At 29.9% G+C, this 24,366-nt stretch overlaps 1 protein-coding gene across 5 annotated transcripts in view; it reads right to left on the bottom strand.

Annotated features, from left to right (window-relative positions):
* The window catches only part of LOC142332733 (uncharacterized), a 45,873-nt gene that overhangs the window by 11,298 nt on the left and 10,209 nt on the right, over window positions 1-24,366 (bottom strand). For 4 of the 5 annotated variants that reach the window (XM_075379335.1, XM_075379336.1, XM_075379334.1 and 1 more), the window contains 10 exons: window positions 23,754-23,907; window positions 21,551-21,750; window positions 19,332-19,473; window positions 15,470-15,566; window positions 13,613-13,789; window positions 10,436-10,600; window positions 5,104-5,313; window positions 4,024-4,243; window positions 813-999; window positions 564-724 (listed from right to left, as the gene is read on the bottom strand). In XM_075379335.1, coding sequence (XP_075235450.1) covers window positions 564-724; window positions 813-999; window positions 4,024-4,243; window positions 5,104-5,313; window positions 10,436-10,600; window positions 13,613-13,789; window positions 15,470-15,566; window positions 19,332-19,473; window positions 21,551-21,750; window positions 23,754-23,884 — 1,690 coding nt within the window. In that variant the 5' untranslated portion in view covers window positions 23,885-23,907. Of the gene's footprint in view, window positions 1-563; window positions 725-812; window positions 1,000-4,023; window positions 4,244-5,103; window positions 5,314-10,435; window positions 10,601-13,612; window positions 13,790-15,469; window positions 15,567-19,331; window positions 19,474-21,550; window positions 21,751-23,753; window positions 23,908-24,366 lie in introns of those variants that run through there. The other variant, XM_075379337.1, reaches the window with a different exon arrangement.

Raw genomic sequence — 24,366 nt, 5'->3', positions numbered from 1 at the left:
TATCCACCTCCAAACAGTTTTTGAAAATTCAAACGGTCGGTTACCGTTTCGTACATCACAGTTTGACCTACTTCTGGACATATTTCATGAAGTTTGTCCAGAGTCAAATGGCGACTTCACAAAACAGCCACTCGAGTTTGTCAAGAAACTTATCTGTCACAATTGATGGTCTTCAGCTCCTCTGTTCATGAATGTTTGCTTTACCATTTTTAAACTCCCTTCACACCACTTTGTTACTTTATCATGTGATGTTACATCGCCGTAAACAGAAACCATTTTGCAGTAGATGTTGGCAGGCTTTTCATTTTTAGCAATAGCAAAATATCAGATGAGTGCGCTCACACTTCATGCTTGGCAGGATAGGTAATTGCCAGGTTCATGTTAAGACACAACTCTGATACTCAACCATTCAAGCTACTAACCCCTACAAGGATGTTCTCATCACTTGGACCTCCCTTTCACGCAGGAGTGCTAACTTTGAAATGAAAATTTACACTCAGACCTTACTTTCTGAACGTACCTCATCATACAAAAGAAAAGATTAAATAATATATTTACTTTACCAGATGTATAATCAGTACTGAAACTATATTTAGATGAGTTTCCGTGGTTTCTTTTCTGTTCAGGTACAGATGACATATCTTCAGCATGTCTACCTTCACCCCAACCTCTCTCTAATTTATCTTCTTCTAACATGAAACCACGAGAGCCCCCACGACGCATCCTATAAATATAACATAATACTACAATTAATTATAAAAATTTGATTAACAATCTTTAGAATACTTATTGTTTTGTAAATTAAAAATTACCTTATTTCATTATCTGCAGTACTAGAACCAGTGACACTGATACCAACAGCGTAACTCGATTCTGAGCTAGATTCACTACTAGCCCGACAAAGAGCTTCTCTAAGTCTCTGAGCAAAAGTATGTCGTCGTTCAGGTGTATCCAGTTGCTCACTATAACGCCGAACATCACCTTCTGCATCATAGTCACCTTAAATACAAAGAAAAATTAATAAACACATGATCCTTAACAACTACAAAACTATAAATATTTTAGGATTGGGGAGAGGCCAAGGCTGGATATGGAAGAGAGATCAGAGGAAAAAGAAATAGAGAAAGACCAAAGGTCGAATGAAGGGAATGTAAGGATGAAAAGATACAAGAAGGGTTAGAACGTGAGGAAAGTTAAGCCAATGATTCTGAAGAGAATATGACTGAAAAATTGGCTGAAGGAACGAAATGTTAAATGATTCAAGGGGTAGAAAAAGAAGGCAAGGTAAATAGTGGAAGAACCTGCTTATATGAAAATAATTCAAAATTATATGTTTATCTTTTGAAAGCAGACTAAAACTCAAGTACTGTATTTTAAAGACTGGATTATTTAAAAAAGATGTTAAAGGAAATTTGACATGAGGGAATATTTACCAAAATAATTCTTAAGAATTAATCAAACTAGCGTTTTCATTAACATCATGAAATCAGTCTTTGGAAGCATTGGGCCGACAATTTAGAACTCAGAAGTAAACATGATTTTTCCAAGTGATAATATAATTTTTACATTAGATAAGTATAAAAAAAAAGAAAAAAGTAACATTCTTGAAAATTATCAATTTATAGAAAAAGGAGATTTTGCTGAACAAACCAAAACAGTCCACCTCAGGTAATCAATAGAATGTTCATATGCACGAGTATATTTCAATTTGTATAAAAAATTCTTTTAGACAAATTTTTACGGTTAATAATGGTTTAATGGCATGCTCAGGTAAAGATTCAACAGAATTACATCAATGTAAAATCCGTCAGATCAACATTTCACAACAGAGCATCTGATAATTTAAAATGCCTTAAAATTAAGAAAGAGATTTTTCCTCAATAATCTTATAAAAATTACAGGCAGAATACTTAAAAAATATGAAAAAATGTACAATATTATAAAATAACAGATTTATCAAAACAATGTCACAACTGTATCAACTAAGAAACTCAATTCTGGAGTTTTGCAGTCTTATCATTAATTATTACGGATGTAACTGTTAGTACTACATCATTCAAGCTTCAATACTCTACAACAGACCTAGGGATCTACTGAAGTATTGGGATTGGCAAGAAAGTGATTTTGGTTTTCACAAACAGCTTTATATTTGTTTTGAATGATTTCTGTCAATGTTAAGATTTTTTTCTTTTGGCATTTGATAGCTGTCACTTTTAGCATACTTTAAAAGCAAATTGTGAATAATTTTTTCGCACTAGTTAGTTTATGATCAATTCTAACATGGAATGCAATAACATTTTTCACATATTTTGCTACTTTATTTCTGTAAAGGTAAGAAAGCTGGTGAGGTACACAAAGAGATATGTTAAATTACGGTATTTATTACCTAACAGAATATCAAACATAATAAAGTCTTCCTTTTTTTTGAAACAAATCATTACTGTTGATGAAAAATAGATTGTCTGCAATTAAAATTGATTGAAAAGAAGCACGGTCCAACTGATGAACCAGTACAACCTACATCAAAAGCAGAAATGCATCAAAAAAATATCATGTCAATGTTGTGTATTTTGAGGTGCTTCTAAACTATCCAAATCAAACCAAACTATCAATTCAAACTGTAAATAACTAGTAAAACTGGAGGAAATAATCAACAAAAAACAGCCAAAACTGGCAAATCGCAAAGGAATTATATTCCAATAAGAAAATGCAAGGCCTCATTTATCTTTGGTAAGTTGAGGAAAATTATTGAAGCTTTGTGAGGAAGTGATGTCTCATCCTCATACAGCCTTGGTCTTGCACCAAGTATTTCGAAGTTTGTGAAACTCTTTGGACGGTAAAAGTTTCATTAATGATGATGATGATCTGAGATCCCACTTAGTTCAGTTTTTTACCAATAAGTACTAGAAGTTCTACGAGTGTGGAATCAAAGTTGCCCGAAAGATGGCAAAAGGTTATCGAACAAAATGGAAAACATGCAACTGATTAAAGTTCAAGTTCATTCTTTGTATAAAAAAAAAGAAGTTTTATTTCACATATAAAACTGGCATTACTTTCTTGCCAACCCAATAGTTGACAGACCCCAGGGAAAACATATTTCTGCTGTTGTATCTGCAATGATGTGCAATTCTAAAAGTTTGATTACGATCTTTCTTTAGAAATTAGTTAGGTTATTAGAGCATTACTTAATTAGATTATAAACAAAAAAACAGCAATTATATTATAAACAAAAAAAAAAACAACAAAAGATTCAATTTACAGTAAAGTTAAAATTATATGTTTAGAAGTGTCATTCTTGTTTCTCAGATTTTCCTGAACAAGCCATTGCGCCAGGAGAAACAAATTGCTGATTCATCCAGTATTTTTTACTGGACATGTTGAGAAAATTGCATGAAAGTATGTTATGATGTTCTGTAATAACATATACCTCCATCACAGCAACACTCCAACTAACTTCCAAATCAAACAGTTTTTCTTGAAAAACAAGTTTAATGCTGTCCCTTACTCATCTGGTTTCTGTGTTACTTTTTCTTGATCCCGTTTAAAAAACAGCTCACAGAAAAAGTATTTTTCAGTCGTGGAGAAATTAAAGATAAAACACTACAAGCCCTGCCAATGTTCCTCTTCAGGAATTTCAAAACCACTGTGACAAGGACATTCAGTCACATGGAAAATATTTTTCATGTGTTTAAATAAAAACGATTAAAACGATTAAAACAATGGTTTTGTAAAAATGCTCCATTAGTTTTTTGATACCCCTGTGTGTGTGTGTGTGTGTATGTGTGCGTGCACACGCACATAATCACCCTCTCTTAGATCAAATAATATTTTTTTTTTGTTTTTAACCTCATTTCAATTAATTAATCACACTTTTCAAAGGCACTGGAATAATTTTTATCCTTTCTTATCCTTTGATTAAATCAAAAACCATTCATTAATTTTTTCAATACAAACCATTATTCTTATAATATTAAAAAGAAAGTGTTTTTTAAATACCACAAAATTAAAAAAAAAGTAAATTACCATCTCCAATACTGGTTCTAGCTGAATGGAATTCCTCAGGTGGTGTTTGTACTTCAGAATGACAACTAGAATATTGACTAGAGGAATGTGTCATGCGTAATAAATGTGAAGGTTGATGCCTAGATATTGGAAGACATTCACCCGATGAGCCTAACAAGATAAATTTTCGGTGTATTTGAAAGTTGTCTTGTTTTTTATTATTGCAAACAAGCTTCGATGGCTGAAACAAATAAATAAACTTTAATTGTTTTTTTTATTTAAATAAAAAAATAAATATTTCAATCAAGTATTGTAATACAAACTATTGAGAGCAACAAAAATGTTCTAAAATTAAGAGGCAATAAGCAAAGTGTAAGCAAGCTAGATGAGGGAATATATAAAGTCCAACTGTCTCCACTAGATTACAGTGTAGGGCAGCATAATATTGGAAAAATTATTTTATAAAAAGAAAAAAAAATAATTTGACATTTTTATGAGACATTAAAAATTTGTTGTTTGTTTTTATTTTTAACATGACATATGGATTCAGTTTTAACAGACATTAATAAACATTTGTGAACATTACATGGAAGAAATTCCATGTAATGTTCACAGCTTTTTTTTTTTACTACTGCTTTCACAAAAAGACAGACTGGAAATAATTTTTTTTTGTACCATGTAATATTAGGTATTTATGATGAATAAGAAGCCTAGCTTTATTATTCATGTACCTCAGCTACTACTTGACTTTTTGTACAATCCTTGATAGGAAATGTGGCTCTTTAGACAGTTCCACAATTGTAGAGATTTGTTACAATAAACTCTGCTACAATAAAATGGTTATCAGTTTACAGAGTTATTCAAGATTGAATAACATGATAAACTACACTGAAAAATGTAATATTCGTCAATTTTGATAAAAAGAAATGTTTTAACAGACTATTTAGAGTTTAAAACACTAAATAAATTATCACTGTCCAGAATTACATCTGTAACAAGCTCAGTATAACAGTTAATTGCCAGAATGAATTCCCCATGATTAACAAATGATTATTTTACAACGATTAAAACTACCAAAAATAATAAAAAAACAATAATTACTTGATATTCTTCTTGTAATTCAGGCGGTGTAGAAGAAAAAGATTCACCAATAGGACTTAATCTACGAGTGGAAGGAGGTGGAGGAATTCCAACAGGACGTTGGCGGAAACCAAGTAAAGATTTATTTAATTCTCTTAATAAATTATCTTCTTCATATTGACTAAGAGGTAACACGCTATAATTTTCAGCATCCATACAGCAAACATTCAACTGTAAAAAAAATTTGCAAATCAGATAAAAAATAAATATATATTGATAAATAAAAATTAAAGAAACTATTAATAATTAACACGATTAAATAAATAATTAAAATGCACTTAGTGGAAATTAAATAACACGTAAAACTTTTTTTAATATTAATTTTATAATTTATTCATCCATCTGTTGCAGGGTGGTGTGTCCATACAGCATAAGTTTCTGCTTTCTATATAAATTATAAAATAAAAAATACTGAAAGCATCAATATTTTTTAAGCTTATCTGCAAATGAAAAATATAAAATAAAAATATTTTATATGCAAAATATATAAGAATAAGTCAAATCTGAACTGGATTTTTACTTTGATAAGTTGAACATATGATTCTGTTTATCTATAAATATGTGGGGAGGTCAGCGGCATACCTAAACTTATTACACACCGCTAGTTTCCTTAAGACATCACTATCTTACTTTAACATAATGAATGTCTGATCAGTATCCAGATCATTAAAAAGCATAAAAAGATTTAAAAATTTTTTTAAAAAATGAAACCAAGTGAAATTTTGTAAAGATTATATGAACAAATTTGTTAATAAGACTATTGAAGTGGCAAATGTTCACACGCTATAAGTCACTAACTGATGGCCATAAACACATAATACCTGAAGAAATTCCTAAGACTGTGATCTTACTGAAAGTGAAATTTATAAAAGAAAATTAGTAAGCCACAACACTGTGCAACTATTTTTATGAATGAGTAGAGAAGTTCATATAAATTCTTATGCAAAAAGTTTTATTTATTTTTAATACTGATCAGAAAACTATACTTGCTGAACTTTCTGAAGAGATCTTTGAGTCTGCATGAAGCAAAGAAGGATACATTTTTGAAGCACCTTTAATTAGTGCTACCATGAACCGTTGAAACAAACCAGGTGAGTATGGAATGATTTTCAAGAACTGAAATCACTTCAGTAAAGGCAAATAAATAAATATTTATTCTTATCGAAATATTCTTATCGATACATTGCATATATCACATCATTAAATAAATAGTCAATATTAAAACAACTTAAGATAAAAAGTAAATATGTTTAAAAATCCATATTAATTATAAATACAACCGGAAATAATGTAAAGGCAAAACAATAAATATAAAAATTACTATAAAATAATTCATAAATCATGAAGCTGCTACTGAAGATTATTTTGACCACATGTTTATGTAAACATTGAGCAAGATGCAGATAAATCATGTTTTTGTCTTTGTTTTTTTTAATTATTATTATTTAAAAATTCCCCGATAGAATAATAATGTTTCCATAAAAGAAAATGTTTTAATTATATTTTAAATAAATTGGTGGGAAGACTTTTCAATGGTTTAACAATTTATTAAAAATGGCAAGGGAAGCATAATGTATTGTAATACAATTTCTTGTAAGCCAAAGTACTGTATTTATTAAATACTGGTCAATACAATTCATACTTAACAGCTCCTGATAATAATCTGACAGCCCATTTTTGTATCTTAAAAATAAATTCTGACTTTTTTAAGGGTATCCCACCCAGTAGCCTGTTTTTTTTAATTCAATTTTTTTTTATTTTTGATCATTTCAAATGTTATATTATATTTATAAAACAATAAAATGCGAAAATAAATGTTTAGTGTCAAAAACTGATTTTTTTTTTAAGCACTGCTCACCAAAAAATCTGAAATTTTAAGTTTTTTCTAAAGATTATTTGTTTTTTGCTCAGGAGGAACTGTCTAGTTATTATGAAAGGGAAATTTATCGTTTATATAGTGAGATTTTGTAATTATAACTACATTATACTTGAAATGTTTTAGTTATTTAAATTCGAGGTTGATGAATGAAAATTTCAAGACTTGAAGAATGTTGTGTTAGAAGTTGTTAAAAATTTCAGGTAAGGGTCGACAGACAGATAAATTTATCAATGACATTAGGGCTACTATGAAGTTGCTAAAAAACAATGGACGTAGTGTAGAAGACATGAAGCATGAAATACGCTTATGAAAATAAATAATATTTATTTACAAATAATAAAATAAATAATATTATTCAATAACTAATATTATTTTCTAGACTGATTACTACAGTAATAAAACCAATTTTTCAAAGAATTTATGAAATTACTCTTCTAAAAAATGTTTGCACGTCTCACACAAAACCCCAGTAAATTTTATAACAATGTTTTAAGGTCCAGAGTACCAAAACGTGTTTTTGTTGGGGTGAAAGTTTCATATTGTGTTGCTTACAATACTGCCTACACATAAAATGACGGGAATGCAGGACGTCATGTTAAAATTATTCAAAAGTTTGGAATGGAATCAGGTGAAAACAAGTTGTTCACATTAAAAACAGTGGCCTATCATCGAATAAAAAGTACTGATCAGGAAGTAAAACTGGTTTATTGACATGGAATGAAGAAAAATAGAAAAAGTACTAGACCAGAATATAAAGATGATGAGGAAGAAGACCCACACAATCCTGAATATCGTGCTGGGATGCATTGACCTGCGGTAAATGATGTATTAATTGTTTTCCAAGAATTTCATGTTATTTAAATATAAGACCCATTATCTCATGAACTGCTAAAAGAAAAAAAATTTAATTTTTACAGCGTATTTGTGCATGTAAGACACAGCTACTGAGGTTTTTTTAAGACTTAATGATCTATATTTTCTAGATACATATTTATATTTACACATTCTATATTTAAAGATATATAAATTTGTATGCAAAAAATCAGCTTCAAAAATAGGAAAATTGAATAAAAATTCTAAGTAAAAAAATGTTTGTAGTAAAAGTATGAAAAAACTCAGTAACTAAACGAAAGACCTTAAAACAAATTTGCAAAATTTATTTTGCAAATTTGCAAAATAGGAATTTGATGAATTCCTATTGTGTTCTGAGATAATGGGTCTTAAAGTTAGAAAAAATAACATTACTGAGAACTGGGTGCCCTTAAGGGAACCCCAAGAGATGACATTATACTTTATATGAGAATATATATAAAAGTAATAAATATATAATGATGATGATAAGCTTAGCAATTTACTAAGGCACTTTAAAGCAAAATGTACGGCTAATTTTTGTTTACAACAAAATCAATTTATCATCCAATAAGAACTTACAATCTAATATGACACCCAGAAATTTTGCTTTGTGAGGAACAGAAACACTGTAATCATTAATGGGAATTCTATCCACACGATCTGCAACGTTACATCTATCTGAGAAGCGCAACACAATGGTTTTAACTGTACTTAAAGTTACACAGTTACAATAAAAAACAAGACATGTCTATCAATTTTCTCCATAAACAAAAAAAAAAATTAATGTTGCACAGTATTGTGAACCGTTTGAAAATATTAGACCACCTTATTGGTCCAAAAGATATGTTCTGATCTGCAGAGTGTTGCTCCTTCATGTCAATGCAACTGTTGGGACATACCAAGAGAAGTTAATGAAACTGCACAAGGTTGACATCCTTCCATCCAATTAATCACCACATGACTTTTTTCATTTGTTTAGAACACTGAAGGATGTTATACGGGGTGTTGGGGAGGAAATGACCTTGAAATCATCGAAGGTTTGAAATAACAAAGAGGTGGATGAACTAATATCCATCAGACTGATTTTATAGTCAGAATAAAAAAAAGTCCCAATACACTAGCAAAAATATACAGATATAAACATAAACCACAAAAAAAATATCACGTGAATTCTAAAATTACATTAACTAAAACAAGAGTTTTGAACAATTTTTGGTTTATATCTGATCGATCCTCATAACTATTTCTACCTTTTTTTTAACTCAAAAAGTCTACAATTTGTTAATACGTTCAATAGAGCAACGGCATAAAGAAAGCATGCATGAATTCCATGATCTATATGGTATAGAAAAATATGCCAAAATGCAGAGGATATGTCACCCAAACATCAATGTATTAAACACAACTAATTATTAAAACTGTACACTTGAGAATTTATAATCATTATATTTAAGTTACGTATGACACCATTTATTAATATTTAATACAATCGGTTATAATCATCAACTTTTTTTTTACATTTTAATACACTAGAATCCCAATCAATTGATTCTGTTTCTTACATACATGACAAAGTAATTTGATTACATTAAAAAAAATATCAATTTCAGAAAGTTAAAAAAGAGTCTAATACAGATTAGGAAGAAAATAAAAAAAACTAAGAAAATCTAAATAAAATAAAATTAAAATAGTTATGAAAATCTAAGTTAATTAAAAATATATATTATTGTGAATGGATGATAAATCAAGCGGTTCAAAGAAAAACAATTTATATAACTTGCACAGACATAAGGAAAAATACAAGCGGCCCTTACAGCATTACTGAACATCATCTGGTTAAATTGATAGGAAGACCACAACTGCTCATTTTCATATCCCTCATTTAGTACACACAGCTTTAGAGAATAAGATAATAAGAAAGTTCAGAAAATCCTACTTTAATTAGGTTTAATTATTTCTCTTTTCTTATCCATTACTATTTAAATGTTTAGGCCTTTACATCATGTAATTCGATTTTTAAATAAAAAAATTCAACTCAACATTCAAGAAAATTTATAAAACATTTTTACCAACTTTGTACACTAGAAAGTTTATACTTTATAAATTTGCAAGATTTATGAATCTGGAGGAATGGAAATATCATTAAATTCTCGGTTAGCTCATTATATAAAAACTTCACAATACAATATTTATTTACAAATTCATTCAATTAACTATAGACTAATGTTAAATTATAGATACTGTATAATGATAATGAGAGTTGTATTTTGTAGCATATGAAATACGCTACTTATGAAATACTTTACAGTCTCAAAAATTTACTTAAATTTTAAGGAAATCATAATTTCACCTGAAATAACAAACTACGACAAAAGTGTAAATGGAAAGAAAATCTCCTGAATCAAAGGAAAATTATCATTAAGCATGTATAAATCCTGAATTCAGTACCTATTAACAGAAAGGCAATGACCCTAGGTCTCTACTTTTATAGACAAATAAAAATATATAGAATTATATGTACGATATAAAAATTATAATTTTATCTGTTTAAGTAATTCTTACAATTTGAGGATCTGGAACTGTCTCGATACGAGCTTTATTGCGAGGATCGGAAATTCTTGCAACTTGCAATACTCCTTCAACAGTCACAACCTCATTATCTTCTAATGCCTCGCAGCATAATAACATAACTAATAATTCAGGGCAAGTACAATATTGTATACATTCCTAAAACAAAAAGAAAAAAATATTCTATATTTGTGGCTGTAAAATAATGATGCGGTTTCAAACAGATATATACAATGGCTATTTTTTAAGTAAGGTCCATTTTGTAATACAAACAAAGCTAGTAAAAATATTGTCAAAAACGTTTTTTTATTTCACTCTTTACACTTTAAGCTACTTTTCTACATAGTTACCTTGTTTGTTTAATCGTTTATCTTAGCGTTTTACTGAATTTTTTATGCCCGCACCACAGAAATCAGCTACCTCTGACAGCAACCGGTCTTTAACTGTTGCTTTCACTTCTTCATCGGTGTCAAACTGCTGATCGCTGCAAAATTTCTTCAGGTACCAGAGCAGGTGGTAATCGCTCGGCACAAGGTCCAGGCTGTATGGTGGATAGTCCATCCATCCAAAAGATCTGATTAACTCTTGAGTTTGAGCGACAGAATGAGGTCGTGCATTGTCATACAGCAACAAAACTCCAGATGACAGTAGGCCACAACTCTTATTCTGTATGGTATGCCGAAGCTTCATCAAGGTCTTGCAGTATGCAACTGAGTTTATTGTTGTCTCTTTGGGTATAAAATCTACTAACAAAACACATGTCTATTCCAAAACACAGTTCCATAATCTTTCGTATCGATATTGTCTGTTTGGCTTTCACTTTGATCGGTAATGTTGTGTATTTCATTCCTCACTGTAGCGGGTCAAAAATGTTAAAGCACTAGCCATTCTCTTTTTTTGGTCTTTTTCACAAAGCAGCCTGGAACCCATCGCAAGCACAGTTTTTTCAGCTGCAAAATCTTAGGAAAGGATTTTGTATAGCACTGGTCTTGGAACTTATGGGGACATCAGTGACAAAGTGGAAATCATGAATTGCTGGTGTTTACAAGTTTTTACATCGACTTCATGCACCAAATCATCTGTGATTACAGGTCAGCCTGATCAAGGTTCATCATGGACATTGTCTCGGCCATTCTTGAACAGTCTCACACATCTGGCGATGAATGTCTGCTGTTTACACATTCCTTGCAGTCAAAATAAGTCACAGACCACTGTATTTCACAACTGGCAGGGCGCTCAATTATTTGAAACATTTCAACTTCATAATGTAAACCATACACAGTGACTGCAAACGGCGTCTGCATTTGTACAAGGCATGCCAGGAGCTGAGGTGAATGCATGTTTCAACAGTCACGCAGAATTTACATAGCAACAACCAGTCGGACCTTGTTTAAAAAACAAAATTTTCCAAGTTTTTGATACATAAATAAGTTGTAGTGCCAGCACATACTTATTACATTACACGATCAATAGTCACATGAAGTTGTTAGTCACCATGATTTTCACAATTCAGAGGAAGATTCAATGTATTTTACGGTCTGCTAAATCTGAGTAAGTTACACTTGTCAGGCATGAAACTACATACAACGGGATCATTTCAAAAGCAAAGAAAAACAAATAAGAGAGTTTCTGCTTCTAAAGTCCATACCAATATTATGGATTGGCAGAATTTCTCCCAGTCCAAAAAAATCTAAACATAAGTTATCACAACAAAGTGGTGTAAAACACACATTCAGCTGCTAGATCTTTATAATTTAAATTTAAAACCATATTAAGTAACAACTTAAGAGAACAGATAAACTGAAACATTTTAATGTGACTACACTGTCGATGGAAACAGACCCAGTGTTGTATTTCATATCAGACGAGGCACAGTTTCATTTATCTGGGATGTGTTAATTCATGCAACACCATGTATCAGATGACTCCAAATGGTCACCAAATGTTTGACAACCATTTTAATATAAGAAAACTGGTGTATGATGTACTGTTTCTGGTAATCGTAAAAGGGGTCAATATCTTTTGACCAGACTGCCAATACAGAAGGATACACATAATTTTCAAAGGATTCTCCATTTGGTTAACAGATTGTGAAAAAGAGTACAGCTTCTTAAATAAGATGACGCAATACGCTCACACATCAAATGATTCAATAGCATACAATTATGCAGCTTTTACAGAAGAACAAACAGTCAGCAGAAGGTGGTTGGCCTCTGCATTTCCCAGATTTGTCTGGTTGCAAGTTTTTCCATTGGGACTATTTGAAGGATAAGATTCATGACTCAAATCCTCATCCCACTGATCAAATGAAGGTGAACATTCAATAAGAAATCGATGGCACTGACAATAACGTTTTGCATTAAATAACTTATTTAATGGACAAAGGTCCATTATAATATACTATTTTCTGGGTAGGTATATAATTTAAAGATTTACCACGTCTTAAGTAAAAAAGGAAGATATTAAAGACACCTTGAAATACTTTAATTTAGCCTACATTAACAGTATTCTAATTGCTGGTTTTGAAATTGGCATTTGTATTTATCATTTGGCATAAAATAGTCACTTTAAAAAAAAAAATTAGCCATATCATATTTTAACTGATTAATTTTTTGCTTTACCTTATATGTATTTATGAAATAATTAAAAGCTGTTGCCCAGTTAAAGTTACTGTAGTTATTTTACTTATTTTATTAATAAGATGAATTATACAGAATGTAGCAAATGTAAAACCTGAATGAGATCTGAATGTATTTATGAAATAATTAAAAGCTGTTGCCCAGTTAAAGTTACTGTAGTTATTTTACTTATTTTATTAATAAGATGAATTATACAGAATGTAGCAAATGTAAAACCTGAATGAGATCTGAATCCATATCCTTCTAGATGAAAGACAGAGGAATGTGTCTTACCACAGTTCGCAATTACATTACAGTGGTCAATCTTTCATAAATTTTTATTAATTAATTAGTACAACTGGCTCCCAATTTTATGGAGTAATTTATTAATAATTATAGGCCGCAAGATAGTAACCAAAAGAAACTTTTTTATTCGTTTCAAATTTTACTACAGTAATAATAACTATTAGATATATTTTAAATATAATAACAAATACTTATTATTTACGGCAATAATTATTTGCTTCATTTGGAAAGATTATTTAACACTTACTCTTGAACTACCATCAAAAAGCACATGTCCACCAACACGAGAACTGGAAAAACAAACTAGAAGATGCTCAGAGCCAACTCTTTCAAGACGTCCTTCATGTCTAATTATTAAAGGGCATAATGGCAATCTACATTCCAACCAGTCTTCTATTGTCAGCCATTCTTTACCGCTCATAATCTATATCAAAATACCAAAGATTTATAACACCAAAAAATTTCACCAAATAAAAATATACAGAATCCTAATATCATGCACTGATAAAATGAGTTGGCAAACCTGGTTTTTAATGTGTTTTAATAATTTTTGAAATAATAATGATAAATATTATTTTAAAGGATTGTATTATAATAAGTCCAATTTGGGCAATAAGTGGTTTTGACTGGATCTTAACGATCTGACACCTAGGGAACCCAAAAAAACAAATAGGAATTTTCCGGATGTTAATGTTCATATGTATGTGTGTTCAGTGTTAGCCTATAAATCACTTTATATCTCCAGACCTACTGAACTGATTTTGACCAAACTTGGTCAGATTAATTCTATATATGGGCAATGATGCCATTATATTTTCAACTTAAAAGGACAACGGGTGAGGCTGTAGAGAAAGGTAACCCTCAGTATCTCGAGATTTTGCCTAATTAAGGTCATATTTTTCTTAGGCACATTTGTTAACAATTAAATGTAAAAATGTTTTTTGAAAAATCACACCCCCACCCCATTTCTAATGGTTTCTACTGATTTCTATTGGAATCATCTGCTATTTTGTGATGTCACAGGTGAGCGGTAGAATTAAATAAATGAATAATATTTATAGTGTAAAAAAGTAACTCTGTCTGGTCAAGTCTCAAACTTGATCGCCCAAATGACTCGGTACCTCGGTACCTGGGGTAGTCCTATTTCATCATAATCTTCCTTGAAACTCTTTTCAAATTTCACTGCAACTACTAATACTACAAATGAAAATGACGTCAATACATTCTTTAAGTATATAATTGAAAAAAAAAACAAAACGTAATTTAAGCATTGCATCTACTCTATTTTATTGATATACCAGTATTATAATACAATGTAATAAAGAGTAACAAAATAAAACTCATCAATTGAAAGAAATTTTTTAATTCATTTATCATTATGATTTTTTAAAACTGTAATTTAATATTACTTATAAAAAATAATTAAAAAAAAAATGAAAATTTAAAAAATTGTATATGATCTAAAATAGGATGTACAGACCAGTAAAAATAACCTCAACTTTTGGATAAACAGGAAAAAAGGCATAAAAAAGTAAAAAGGCATTGAAAAATGGCATTTCATATTCTTTCAGGAATCCATAGAATTCTGAATATAAATATAGTTCTGTAGCAAATACGGTAACGGTATAGTAGTCCATAGACAATGAATGGTGCTAATATTTCTAAAAAGGGTAAAATTTTTGTTGTTTGTAACTATTAAAAAAAAATTTTTAACAAAAAGCATAAAATAATTTTAATACAATTAATATCTGACTTTTTAATTACAATTGAAAGCAGTCTGCTATGTAAAAATTGCAAAAGACAAATTTCACAGCTTTTTAAGTTACCTTTTATTTGCTTTCCATACTGTTGAAGACCGTTGGTTTCCAAAGACAATGAAAAAGATATAACTGTTAATCAATCAAATGAGTTGTTAGCTACAAGTAATCAAAATATGCAGCGTGTGACTGAGTTCCATGACTGGTGTCAATAACTGAATAATATTACTGTAAAAATATTAATACTAGACCGAATGTAAACTTATAAAAGCAAACATTCATTCAATGATTTGAAATGTAACAAGCAATCGTAAATCGAACAATCAAGAAATAAAAATATAGCATACCTGCCTTGAAATTACTATTTTAGAAGGCGGGGCACCATTTTTTTCAAGTACACTAAAGTAGTGAAGAAAACTACATAATTTTGATTTTTGAAAATTGCTGCAAAAAAAAAATGACAACATACAGTATTATACATTTTATTTTATAAATGAAAACTTTAAATTTATTACAATCTTATTTGAAAATCGACTTTTTATTGGCTAATTATAAATAGATAAATAAGTAAAATAAATCAAAGAAAAACATTTTTTACTATACGTAAATTTAATATTTTTTTTTTACAATCATTTCTCTAATGTTTAAAAAAAATTAGTTATAAAGTTAATTTTTTTTTTTTACATTGTAAATCTAGTAAAAAAAAAATTATGAAGATAATATTGAAGCAAAGACCTTAACATCATATTAAATATGAAGAAAGAGCGAGCTCTTTGTGCTAAATGATTTTGAAAAAATAAAAATCTAAAACTAAATTCTCATTTCAATTGATTAACAATCATTAATAGATGCAAGGGTATAACAAAAATAAGCATTAATATAAATAAAAATTTAACTTAAGAAAGTATATTTATACTAGCATTTCCCCGTCGCAGCATTGCCTGAAAATTTCACTCATTCTTATAGATGTCATATGCCTTGAAGCAGGTATTCTCCAAAACAATCTGGATTTCAACATTTTACACCTGAAATATTTGTGTTGAGAAAATCAAATACAAAAAAATTTGATCGAATAAATAGCTGAACACTGCTAAAATGTTCAGTGTACACTAAACTTCAAAGTTTTTCTCAATTAATAGACAAAAATCGACTGAAGTTTGAGACAAAAATATTTTGGAACAATAATGAATATTTTTTTAAAATCATATATGCCGGCAAAAATAAATAGTTGATATCTAAAGATTTATGGTGTCAATCCAACTATGGGAGTGGTTCACCATAAGAAAGGAGCATGAGAATTTAGCGGCTCGCCACCTAGTGGCTCGAATGAGATGTACAACACCTAATGGATTATTTATTATTTACATGTTTTAATAAATAATTTGCCATCTTACTATACCTCTGGATTACATAATGAAGCTACTGTTAAAATTTGGTAGCTATTAGTTTAGCAGTGCTTGAGATTTTTTCTAACATACAAACAAATGTTTCCTCTTTATATAACAGAAAGATAAAACACTAGAAAAAAACAGTACTGAAGTTGATTTTTTAAAATATGAACAACTATTGACTAAAAATTATTCAGTATCATCTTAGGCAGCCAAAGTAAAAGTGAACTTAAAAATCAGTTTGAAAACTACTTACTTGGACTGACCACTATGATCAGTTGTGTTTTTTATCAAAGTTCAATTTTTTTTTAATAACTGTTACACTACTAATTTTATAAACACAGGTAAAAATATTCTTTTAGCAATTTTTCACATGTGAAAAGTATAAAGTGAATATATAAATTCATTTTACTAATTACCCCTTTGTCTACTGATGATCTTGTCTAATAACTGAAATGCACATTTAGGTTTAAGTTTTTATTCTTAACTTTCTGTTAAGAATTTAAGCATTGTTGATAAAAATATTTGTTCGTAATGAGCAGAAAAATAGACATTAAAAAAAAATACTTAATTTAAATGTGTTATACATTGATTTTTCTCAAACATTAGTGTAGATATTAGAATTACTGATGACCTTGTTTACATGCAGGCGCGATATAATGACAAGAGGACTTGTCAGTAGAGCAATGACTACTGTGTAAGAGAAAGCAATGGGCATATTATGTTTCATAAAAGTGGATTTGTTGTTACTGTTCACATACGTTTACATTTAGAGTATGGTCCTGATCCTCCTAATAAAGAATATTAAACATTACTATCAGCAGTTTAAGGATAAAGTTAATGTACTATGTCAAAAAGGTGTTGACAGACCTCCCGTCTCTTAGGAAGTTGTGGATCAAGTAAGAAACTTTTCAATGAAGCCCAGGTAAAGAGATTCATCATGCGAGTTTAGAACTGGAAATAACACAACTGACAATTGTGTAAATTCTACAAAATGCCTAAACTTCATGCGTACAAAATTCATTTGGAGCGTGCATTTGATGATAATAAATCACATCGTTACAATTTTTCCGTAGAAATTCTTGATAGTGAACGAAGATGTGTTTTTAGAAAAAATAATCTTCTCTGATGATGCTACCTTCCTTGTTCCTGATCACATTAACCTTCAGTAATTGTCAAATTTGGTGTAGTGAGAACTCTCCTGCTGTTTGACAAACACAATGCAACAGCCTGAAAATTAATATTAAATGTACTTATGAAGCGATTGGACCATTCTCTTTGCTGAGCTAATGTTTACTAGCGCTAGATACCTCAACATGTTATAGGAGTATGCAGTATCACAAATTGAACATTGGCTACCCAACCTTTACTTCCAACAAGGTGATTCACCATCACTGTGTTTTAAATATTAGGGACTATCTTCATGAACAATTTCTTTAACGTTGGATTAGCCATGAGCCAATTCCCTGGCTACCTTAATCCCCTGATGTTACACCACTTGACTTCTTTCTTTGGAGGTTTGTCAAAGACAGGGTGTATTCAATAAAGGTTGTCAACATCAATGTATTAAAAAGAAGAACTGAAGGTGTAACTAATGGAATAACTTCAGATATTCTTTGTAACGCGTGTAGTGAATTGAATATAGTCTAGAGATTTTACGTGCCACAAAAGGTGCTCATGTGGAACTTATTTGAAGTTAATAAGTGTTGTAAACAAAACTGTTTAAAATGCCCTGTTCAACAATAAAACATGCACGTAGGTACATTGCTTTTTTTATTTTTTTATTAACATCTAAAATGTACTGAATAATTTACGATAATCCAGTATATATAAGTTAACTTATTACACTGTAATTTTTATCTTCTTGGATAATTAAATTACAACATAAACTCAAGATTGGACATGGAAATATAGATAGCATATGAAAAATAACAAGCTTAATTGGGATTCAAACCCAGAACCTTCTAAATGAAAGAGAAACACCACCAAAGAGATCAGTAAACCTTCATCTGCAATGCCACTTTGTTATATAGCTAAATTATAGAACTATATAACATGAATTATCAGTTTTCAGTTAGAATAATTACACAATTTTATTTTAAGGGCAATAAGCTAGAAAAATTAGAATTATTTTAATTTAAGATTCGCGTTATAAATCAATAACTACTTTTTAATTATAAATTTTCAGTTATGTTTCAAAATTTCTACTCGCACACCAGGATTGAAATTTAGTACATTTTTTTTAATGTACTTTAATTTGATAAAAATGTTTAATGGTTTTCAAACAGTTTTTTAGTTTAGAAAACAAAATCGTGTCATCTCTATCAATGGTTTTTTAACTTACCACATACCTGATATTAATGACATGGATATATATATATATAAAACAGATAGATTTAGGGATTTTGGAACACTTTTAAAATATTTTATTTGGTTCTCCCAAATCCACACAAACTTCATACTAATTTTCATATTATTTCTTCACATATTCAAAACTCTAATTTTGCAACTGGAAATATATATCTACAAGCCAATTGAATGCAACTAATATCTAGAGTTTTAATGTAAAAATGAATATTTGTTTCACTGTTCAATAATTTGTCAGTCATTCTGTTTCACTATATATTACTGTATACACTGATGTAAAATGCCTAAACTGCTTTTATGAAACTTGTAAAAAGAGAGTAGTCATCTTTATTTTTTTGTCAATTTTATTTTATTCAGCTAATTTGTCAGATAAAATCCCTTTATAGGGGCCTGAGTACAGTCAGGTGAATCGATATATTTAAACCTACAAGAAAACTAAATTCAAAATACTTACTGTTCTAAATGCTTAAAGAAATTCGTAAAATTGAAGTCCTGTAATGTTGGATGAGTTTTTATTGTACGTTTTGGAAATGTTGAGAAAAAACAATGAGCTAAGAGAGAAGCAACAAATTCTCGATTTAATTCCATCCTCTCAACTAAAAAAAAAAAATAAAAAAAAAAAAAAAAACAACAAAAACGTTTAAAATTCATTATTATTTTTATTTAATAACTCTAATGAAACTAACTACTGCATGACCATAATAATCATAAAATTTTTAGTAAGAAATCTGTTTTAATTTGAAAATTATTTACTCTAACTGTAATAAAATATTATATGAATTTAACAAACATGAAGCTGATTTCATTTTATTAATATAATGTAGCAGTTAACTAATTGAATATAGTGTAATGTAATATATTAAAAAAAAAATTAAATCTTGCTTAATCACAGTCAGAATGCACACCTTTCTAGGTCTTCCTAAGCAGATAACAGTATAAGAGACTAAACCAAATGAATATATGTCTAGTCCTATTGAACCCGCATCACGTGTAACCCGGTTCAATTTGATTGCAACTTCACAATCACCTGCCTACCATTGAGTGAAACCAAACTTGCCAGCAGTGCCTTACTTTGATGCAATGTCAGCTGTCGTCTTGATAAGTCAATAAGCGGTTGGCTATCTCCTAACCACATATCACCACGGATTATGGAAAAAATATTTTTATAGTATCCTCTCAGCTATCTTTATAATTTATCCATTCTTTCTAATTATTCAAATTAACTAGCTGGGTAGGGTGTGCACCCTGGACCTCCCCATGTTCATTAAATTCATGCTTGCGATAATAACAATAATGATAAATAAAAATTAAAGCCTGTTCAATTTATAAAAACTATCAGCGTATTGTAATTTCTTTAGAACAATAGTTTGGTCAGTACAGGACCCAAACTTTGAGCGATCTGAAAAATGCAGGTTTCAAAATATTGAGTCTCCATCTTAAAAGTAATAGTTATAGCTGGTTACCAGACGTTCATACGGGTAAAAATGTTATTTTGCCTGATTCTTAGCATTCCCAACAAACACCACTAGAAATGACTACTTCGTTTCTATTTTTTTTTATTTCTTTTATTTTGTTTTTTAGTTAAGTAATCAGACAAGTGCAGCCAGTTGCATCATATATACAGTAACAGTGACAGTAGCTGGGTTGGTTGAGCTGCCATGCCGTACACCATTGCACCCCTTAAAACCTGAAAAGAATACTTACAAGTCCAAATCAAGCGAATAACTCATTTTAGTATTGTCAGAAATGGGAAAAATTACAATTACTGTTCAAATTTTTTACACCTTTCTTTACCCCTTTCAAGGTCAAATTTGAAAAGTCTAGAAATTGGTTTTTAGAAATTCACATGAATATTACACATACCAAAAATCAAGTTGATATCTTCATTTGTTACCAAGAAATTAAAGTAAAATTTAACGACTAGCACTAGATAGGGAATCTTGGAGAGCTGCATCAAACCAGTCAAATGACTGAAGACAAAAAAAAAAAAGTGTGTACATACACTGTAAAAACACATGTACAAATTTTCATTCATTTATCTTCAGTAGTTTTTGCTGGGCGTTGATTACGAGTCAGTCAGGACATCTTGTTTTATAGGCACAGAAAAACCAAAGCGTATTAAACAGTGTTTTAGGTAAGAAAAAAAACTGGATGGCCTTTACAACCTAACAGTTCTTCTGCAATACATAGAATTTCTCAGAGTACATCCAGGAAATGAAAAGATAAAAAGTATCAGTCAGAGCCATCCATAAAACACCTAATTTAAACAATATTGAGTGCAATTCCTCTGAGTGTTGTTGGCATCTATTTATCAATGTCTTTAACAGTCAGTGCCAATTAAAATTTATAGTGAAGTACTTTGTAGTATCAGTCCATTATGTGCATTAACTGTCAGTACTACAGTTAATGTTAACATTACAGTGCTACAGTTAATGTTTCAGTCATCTAATGATCAGGTAGCAAAAGATCAAATCATCTGAAACTGTAGTATTTTAAGTGAGATTTCATTGAATATTGAAAAACTAAAATATTGTAGTCGAAATAATTAACTGATCTATTCACAGATCCACGCTTGTAATCACAGATTTACACCCAATTATATTAGTATAGTTTTTTACAGAAAATCTGTCTTTTTTTTTGTGACCAGTAATAAAAATAGTAAAAATAACTGACCCTGTTGTTGAAGACTAAAACGTAAACCATTTGGCGGCCTTAATGATTTTAACTGCAATGCTCTGTATGCCATGGATGGTAATATCACATCAAAAAATTCACTACGTTTCTCTTCATCTAAATCAATAGTTAAAAATAAATCAAGACCTATAAACAATGTTGGATCAGGCGTTTCTGGTTCATCTGGATCGAGTCCAATACTGTAAATCAGAATACATTATGAAAAATCTATATGAATTTTAATAAAACAGTAGATTTACATCAATTGTTAACTGTTATTTTTCCAACTGCATTCTTCATAACGCTATATTTAAGGAAAACAGATTCACCACCGGTACTGTTTTTATTACTTCGATTATTATTTCCGACTTCACAAATACTTCTATATATCGAAGAAATGCATTATTGATGGTAATGCATGATAAGTTACTGACTAATATAATATAGAATGTACAAAAAAAATATCAGGGTTTTAAAGCTATTTAAAATCTTTCAACTTTGACTAACAGTTATGAATCACAAATAAAAAGATAGATTAACTCTTACAGTTTTCCCCTAACACTGAATGTAAGCAGCGCCTTTCATCATGCGGTTCACATCCAACCAATAGGAAAGCTTGTTCCATACTTTAACTGGCATGTCTGGAGTACTGGCAGCCACAGTTGCTTCAATCCTGCTTCTCAAATCTGGTAGATCGATAGGCAGTGGGGACACATACACCTATAAGATCCTTTATAAAATCCCAAAGGAAAAATTCATGTGGGGTCATACTGGGTGATTTTGGAGGCCATCACAAATAAGCTCTGTCATCAAATCCATGCCGACTGATCCAGCAGTCGAGAAAACGTCATTTAACTGACCACAATTGTGCCAGTAAGGGAGTGCATTATCTTGTTGCTAAATAAAATTCTACAGTCCTTGCAGTTGAGAGAAAGAGCTGCATACACAGTATATCCATATAAGCAACTCCTGTTGCACTTGCTTTAGTAAAAAAGAATGACCAGTAAAATTATTGTCTAGATAACATATAGAGAACATTAAATTTCGGGGAGCCTTTTCTCATTATAACAGTTCATGAGGATTTTCTGACCCACAGATAAGGTACTCTTTAATTCACATCCAGCCTTCCTACAGATTTTATAGGGCTACACAGGAATGACTACCTGAACTAAGAAATTCAACATTTTGTTCGTACATCCTAGGTCACTTTGTACTCTTCCCTTTACATTTGATAGTTTCAAACTGATTATACTAATGACAAATGTTACTGTCACTTGGAGAATCGCAATTAAACTTTCTATGGAAAGGATACTGAACTCAAATATACATTATTCAAATATACTGAACTACAAATTTACATTTAACAAACTGCAAAACACAGAAGGATTTCTATTCAAGAGCTGCTACGAGCCTTGCCAAGCAGGAAATACAGAATTAATCTACAGCCATGCGTGCAACTAAAACTGTCCTTTTTGCTCTGTGATTCTATCCTTAAATCAATGCTGTACACCTAATCCTAGAGATACAACAAATTAAAACTCATATATTCTTTTTTTTGTATATAAGTACTTCGTAATTTATGATAAATCATGGATTCAAAAAGGTTTTTATATATACTATAAGTTTAGAGATTAAGCTTGCACTATCTTGGAATGTTGGGAGGAGATTTTTGTTAATGATATTTAATTGCAATATACTAGATATGTTTAATAAAATTATTATATAAATGAGCACACACCACTATATATTTTATTCAAACCACTGATACACTATTAATAAATGGTTATAATGGTACAACTCTGATTACAATTTTTGTTTCCGATTGTCATAAATTTTGTAATTACAGGTTAATTAATAATTTTGATTTATTAAAAATAAAAATGTAATTGATGAAGATACTGATTTTATTTTTTTAATTCTTTGAATAAGAATAGTAAGTATGTTTGCCACACATATTTTGGCTGGTGATAACAGTATATCTTTGCCTGCAAAAATATTGATTGCAAACTAAACCTTTTCCTTTATCTTTACAGTGCTCATACAAACTCCATTGATTTTTTTTTTTAGTGAAAATTTCTTGAATTTTCTTTAATAATATTTTACTCTGATAACCGATTAGTATGACTTACTCTTTATACAAAAAAACTCATAATAAAATTATTTCAGCAAATATATTAAATTAATTTTAACTATATATACTCACTTGCATAGATTGTGAATCATTTGCATACAGTCTAAAAGTTGTTTTACATCTTTAATGGATGCAGCTATATTCAACTGTTTTTGTAATGTCGGCCACCATGGCATGTCGCATGGTAACATGACCAGCGCCATTCTTTAAATCTATCACTAAAATCCTGATAACAAGTAAAAAGATAAACATAATTAACATACCAAATTTAAAGTAATTAAAATATATAATAATCCTTTAAAATTTAATAAAACCTAATGCTAAATGTATATTAATTAACTTCAGGTACAAGCTATTATAAAGAATGCAGTAGTTAGGATGGCTACTGTAAAGATACTACAGTTTATTTCATTATTTAAAACCTTATAGTATAAATTATTAAGTTATTTGAAATAATTAAGTAGTTATATATGGTGTTTTCATTTCACCAATCACTAAAACAGAGTACTATCATCTTTCCTGTTTTAAAATCAATTTTCCTGTTTAAAATCCCAATCAGGACATTATCCACATACTACATCTCTCTAGTAAATTAAAATGGGCACAATAAGAAAAACAATTTTTGTTGTTTTCACTAATGTACATAATAAAACTATTCTGCTGTAACTTTACTCATATTTACAGA

The sequence above is a fragment of the Lycorma delicatula genome, chromosome 12, assembly GCF_047948215.1.
Source record: "Lycorma delicatula isolate Av1 chromosome 12, ASM4794821v1, whole genome shotgun sequence".
Taxonomy (NCBI): Eukaryota; Metazoa; Arthropoda; class Insecta; order Hemiptera; family Fulgoridae; genus Lycorma; species Lycorma delicatula.
This window is presented reverse-complemented; position numbering and strand designations above follow the sequence as displayed.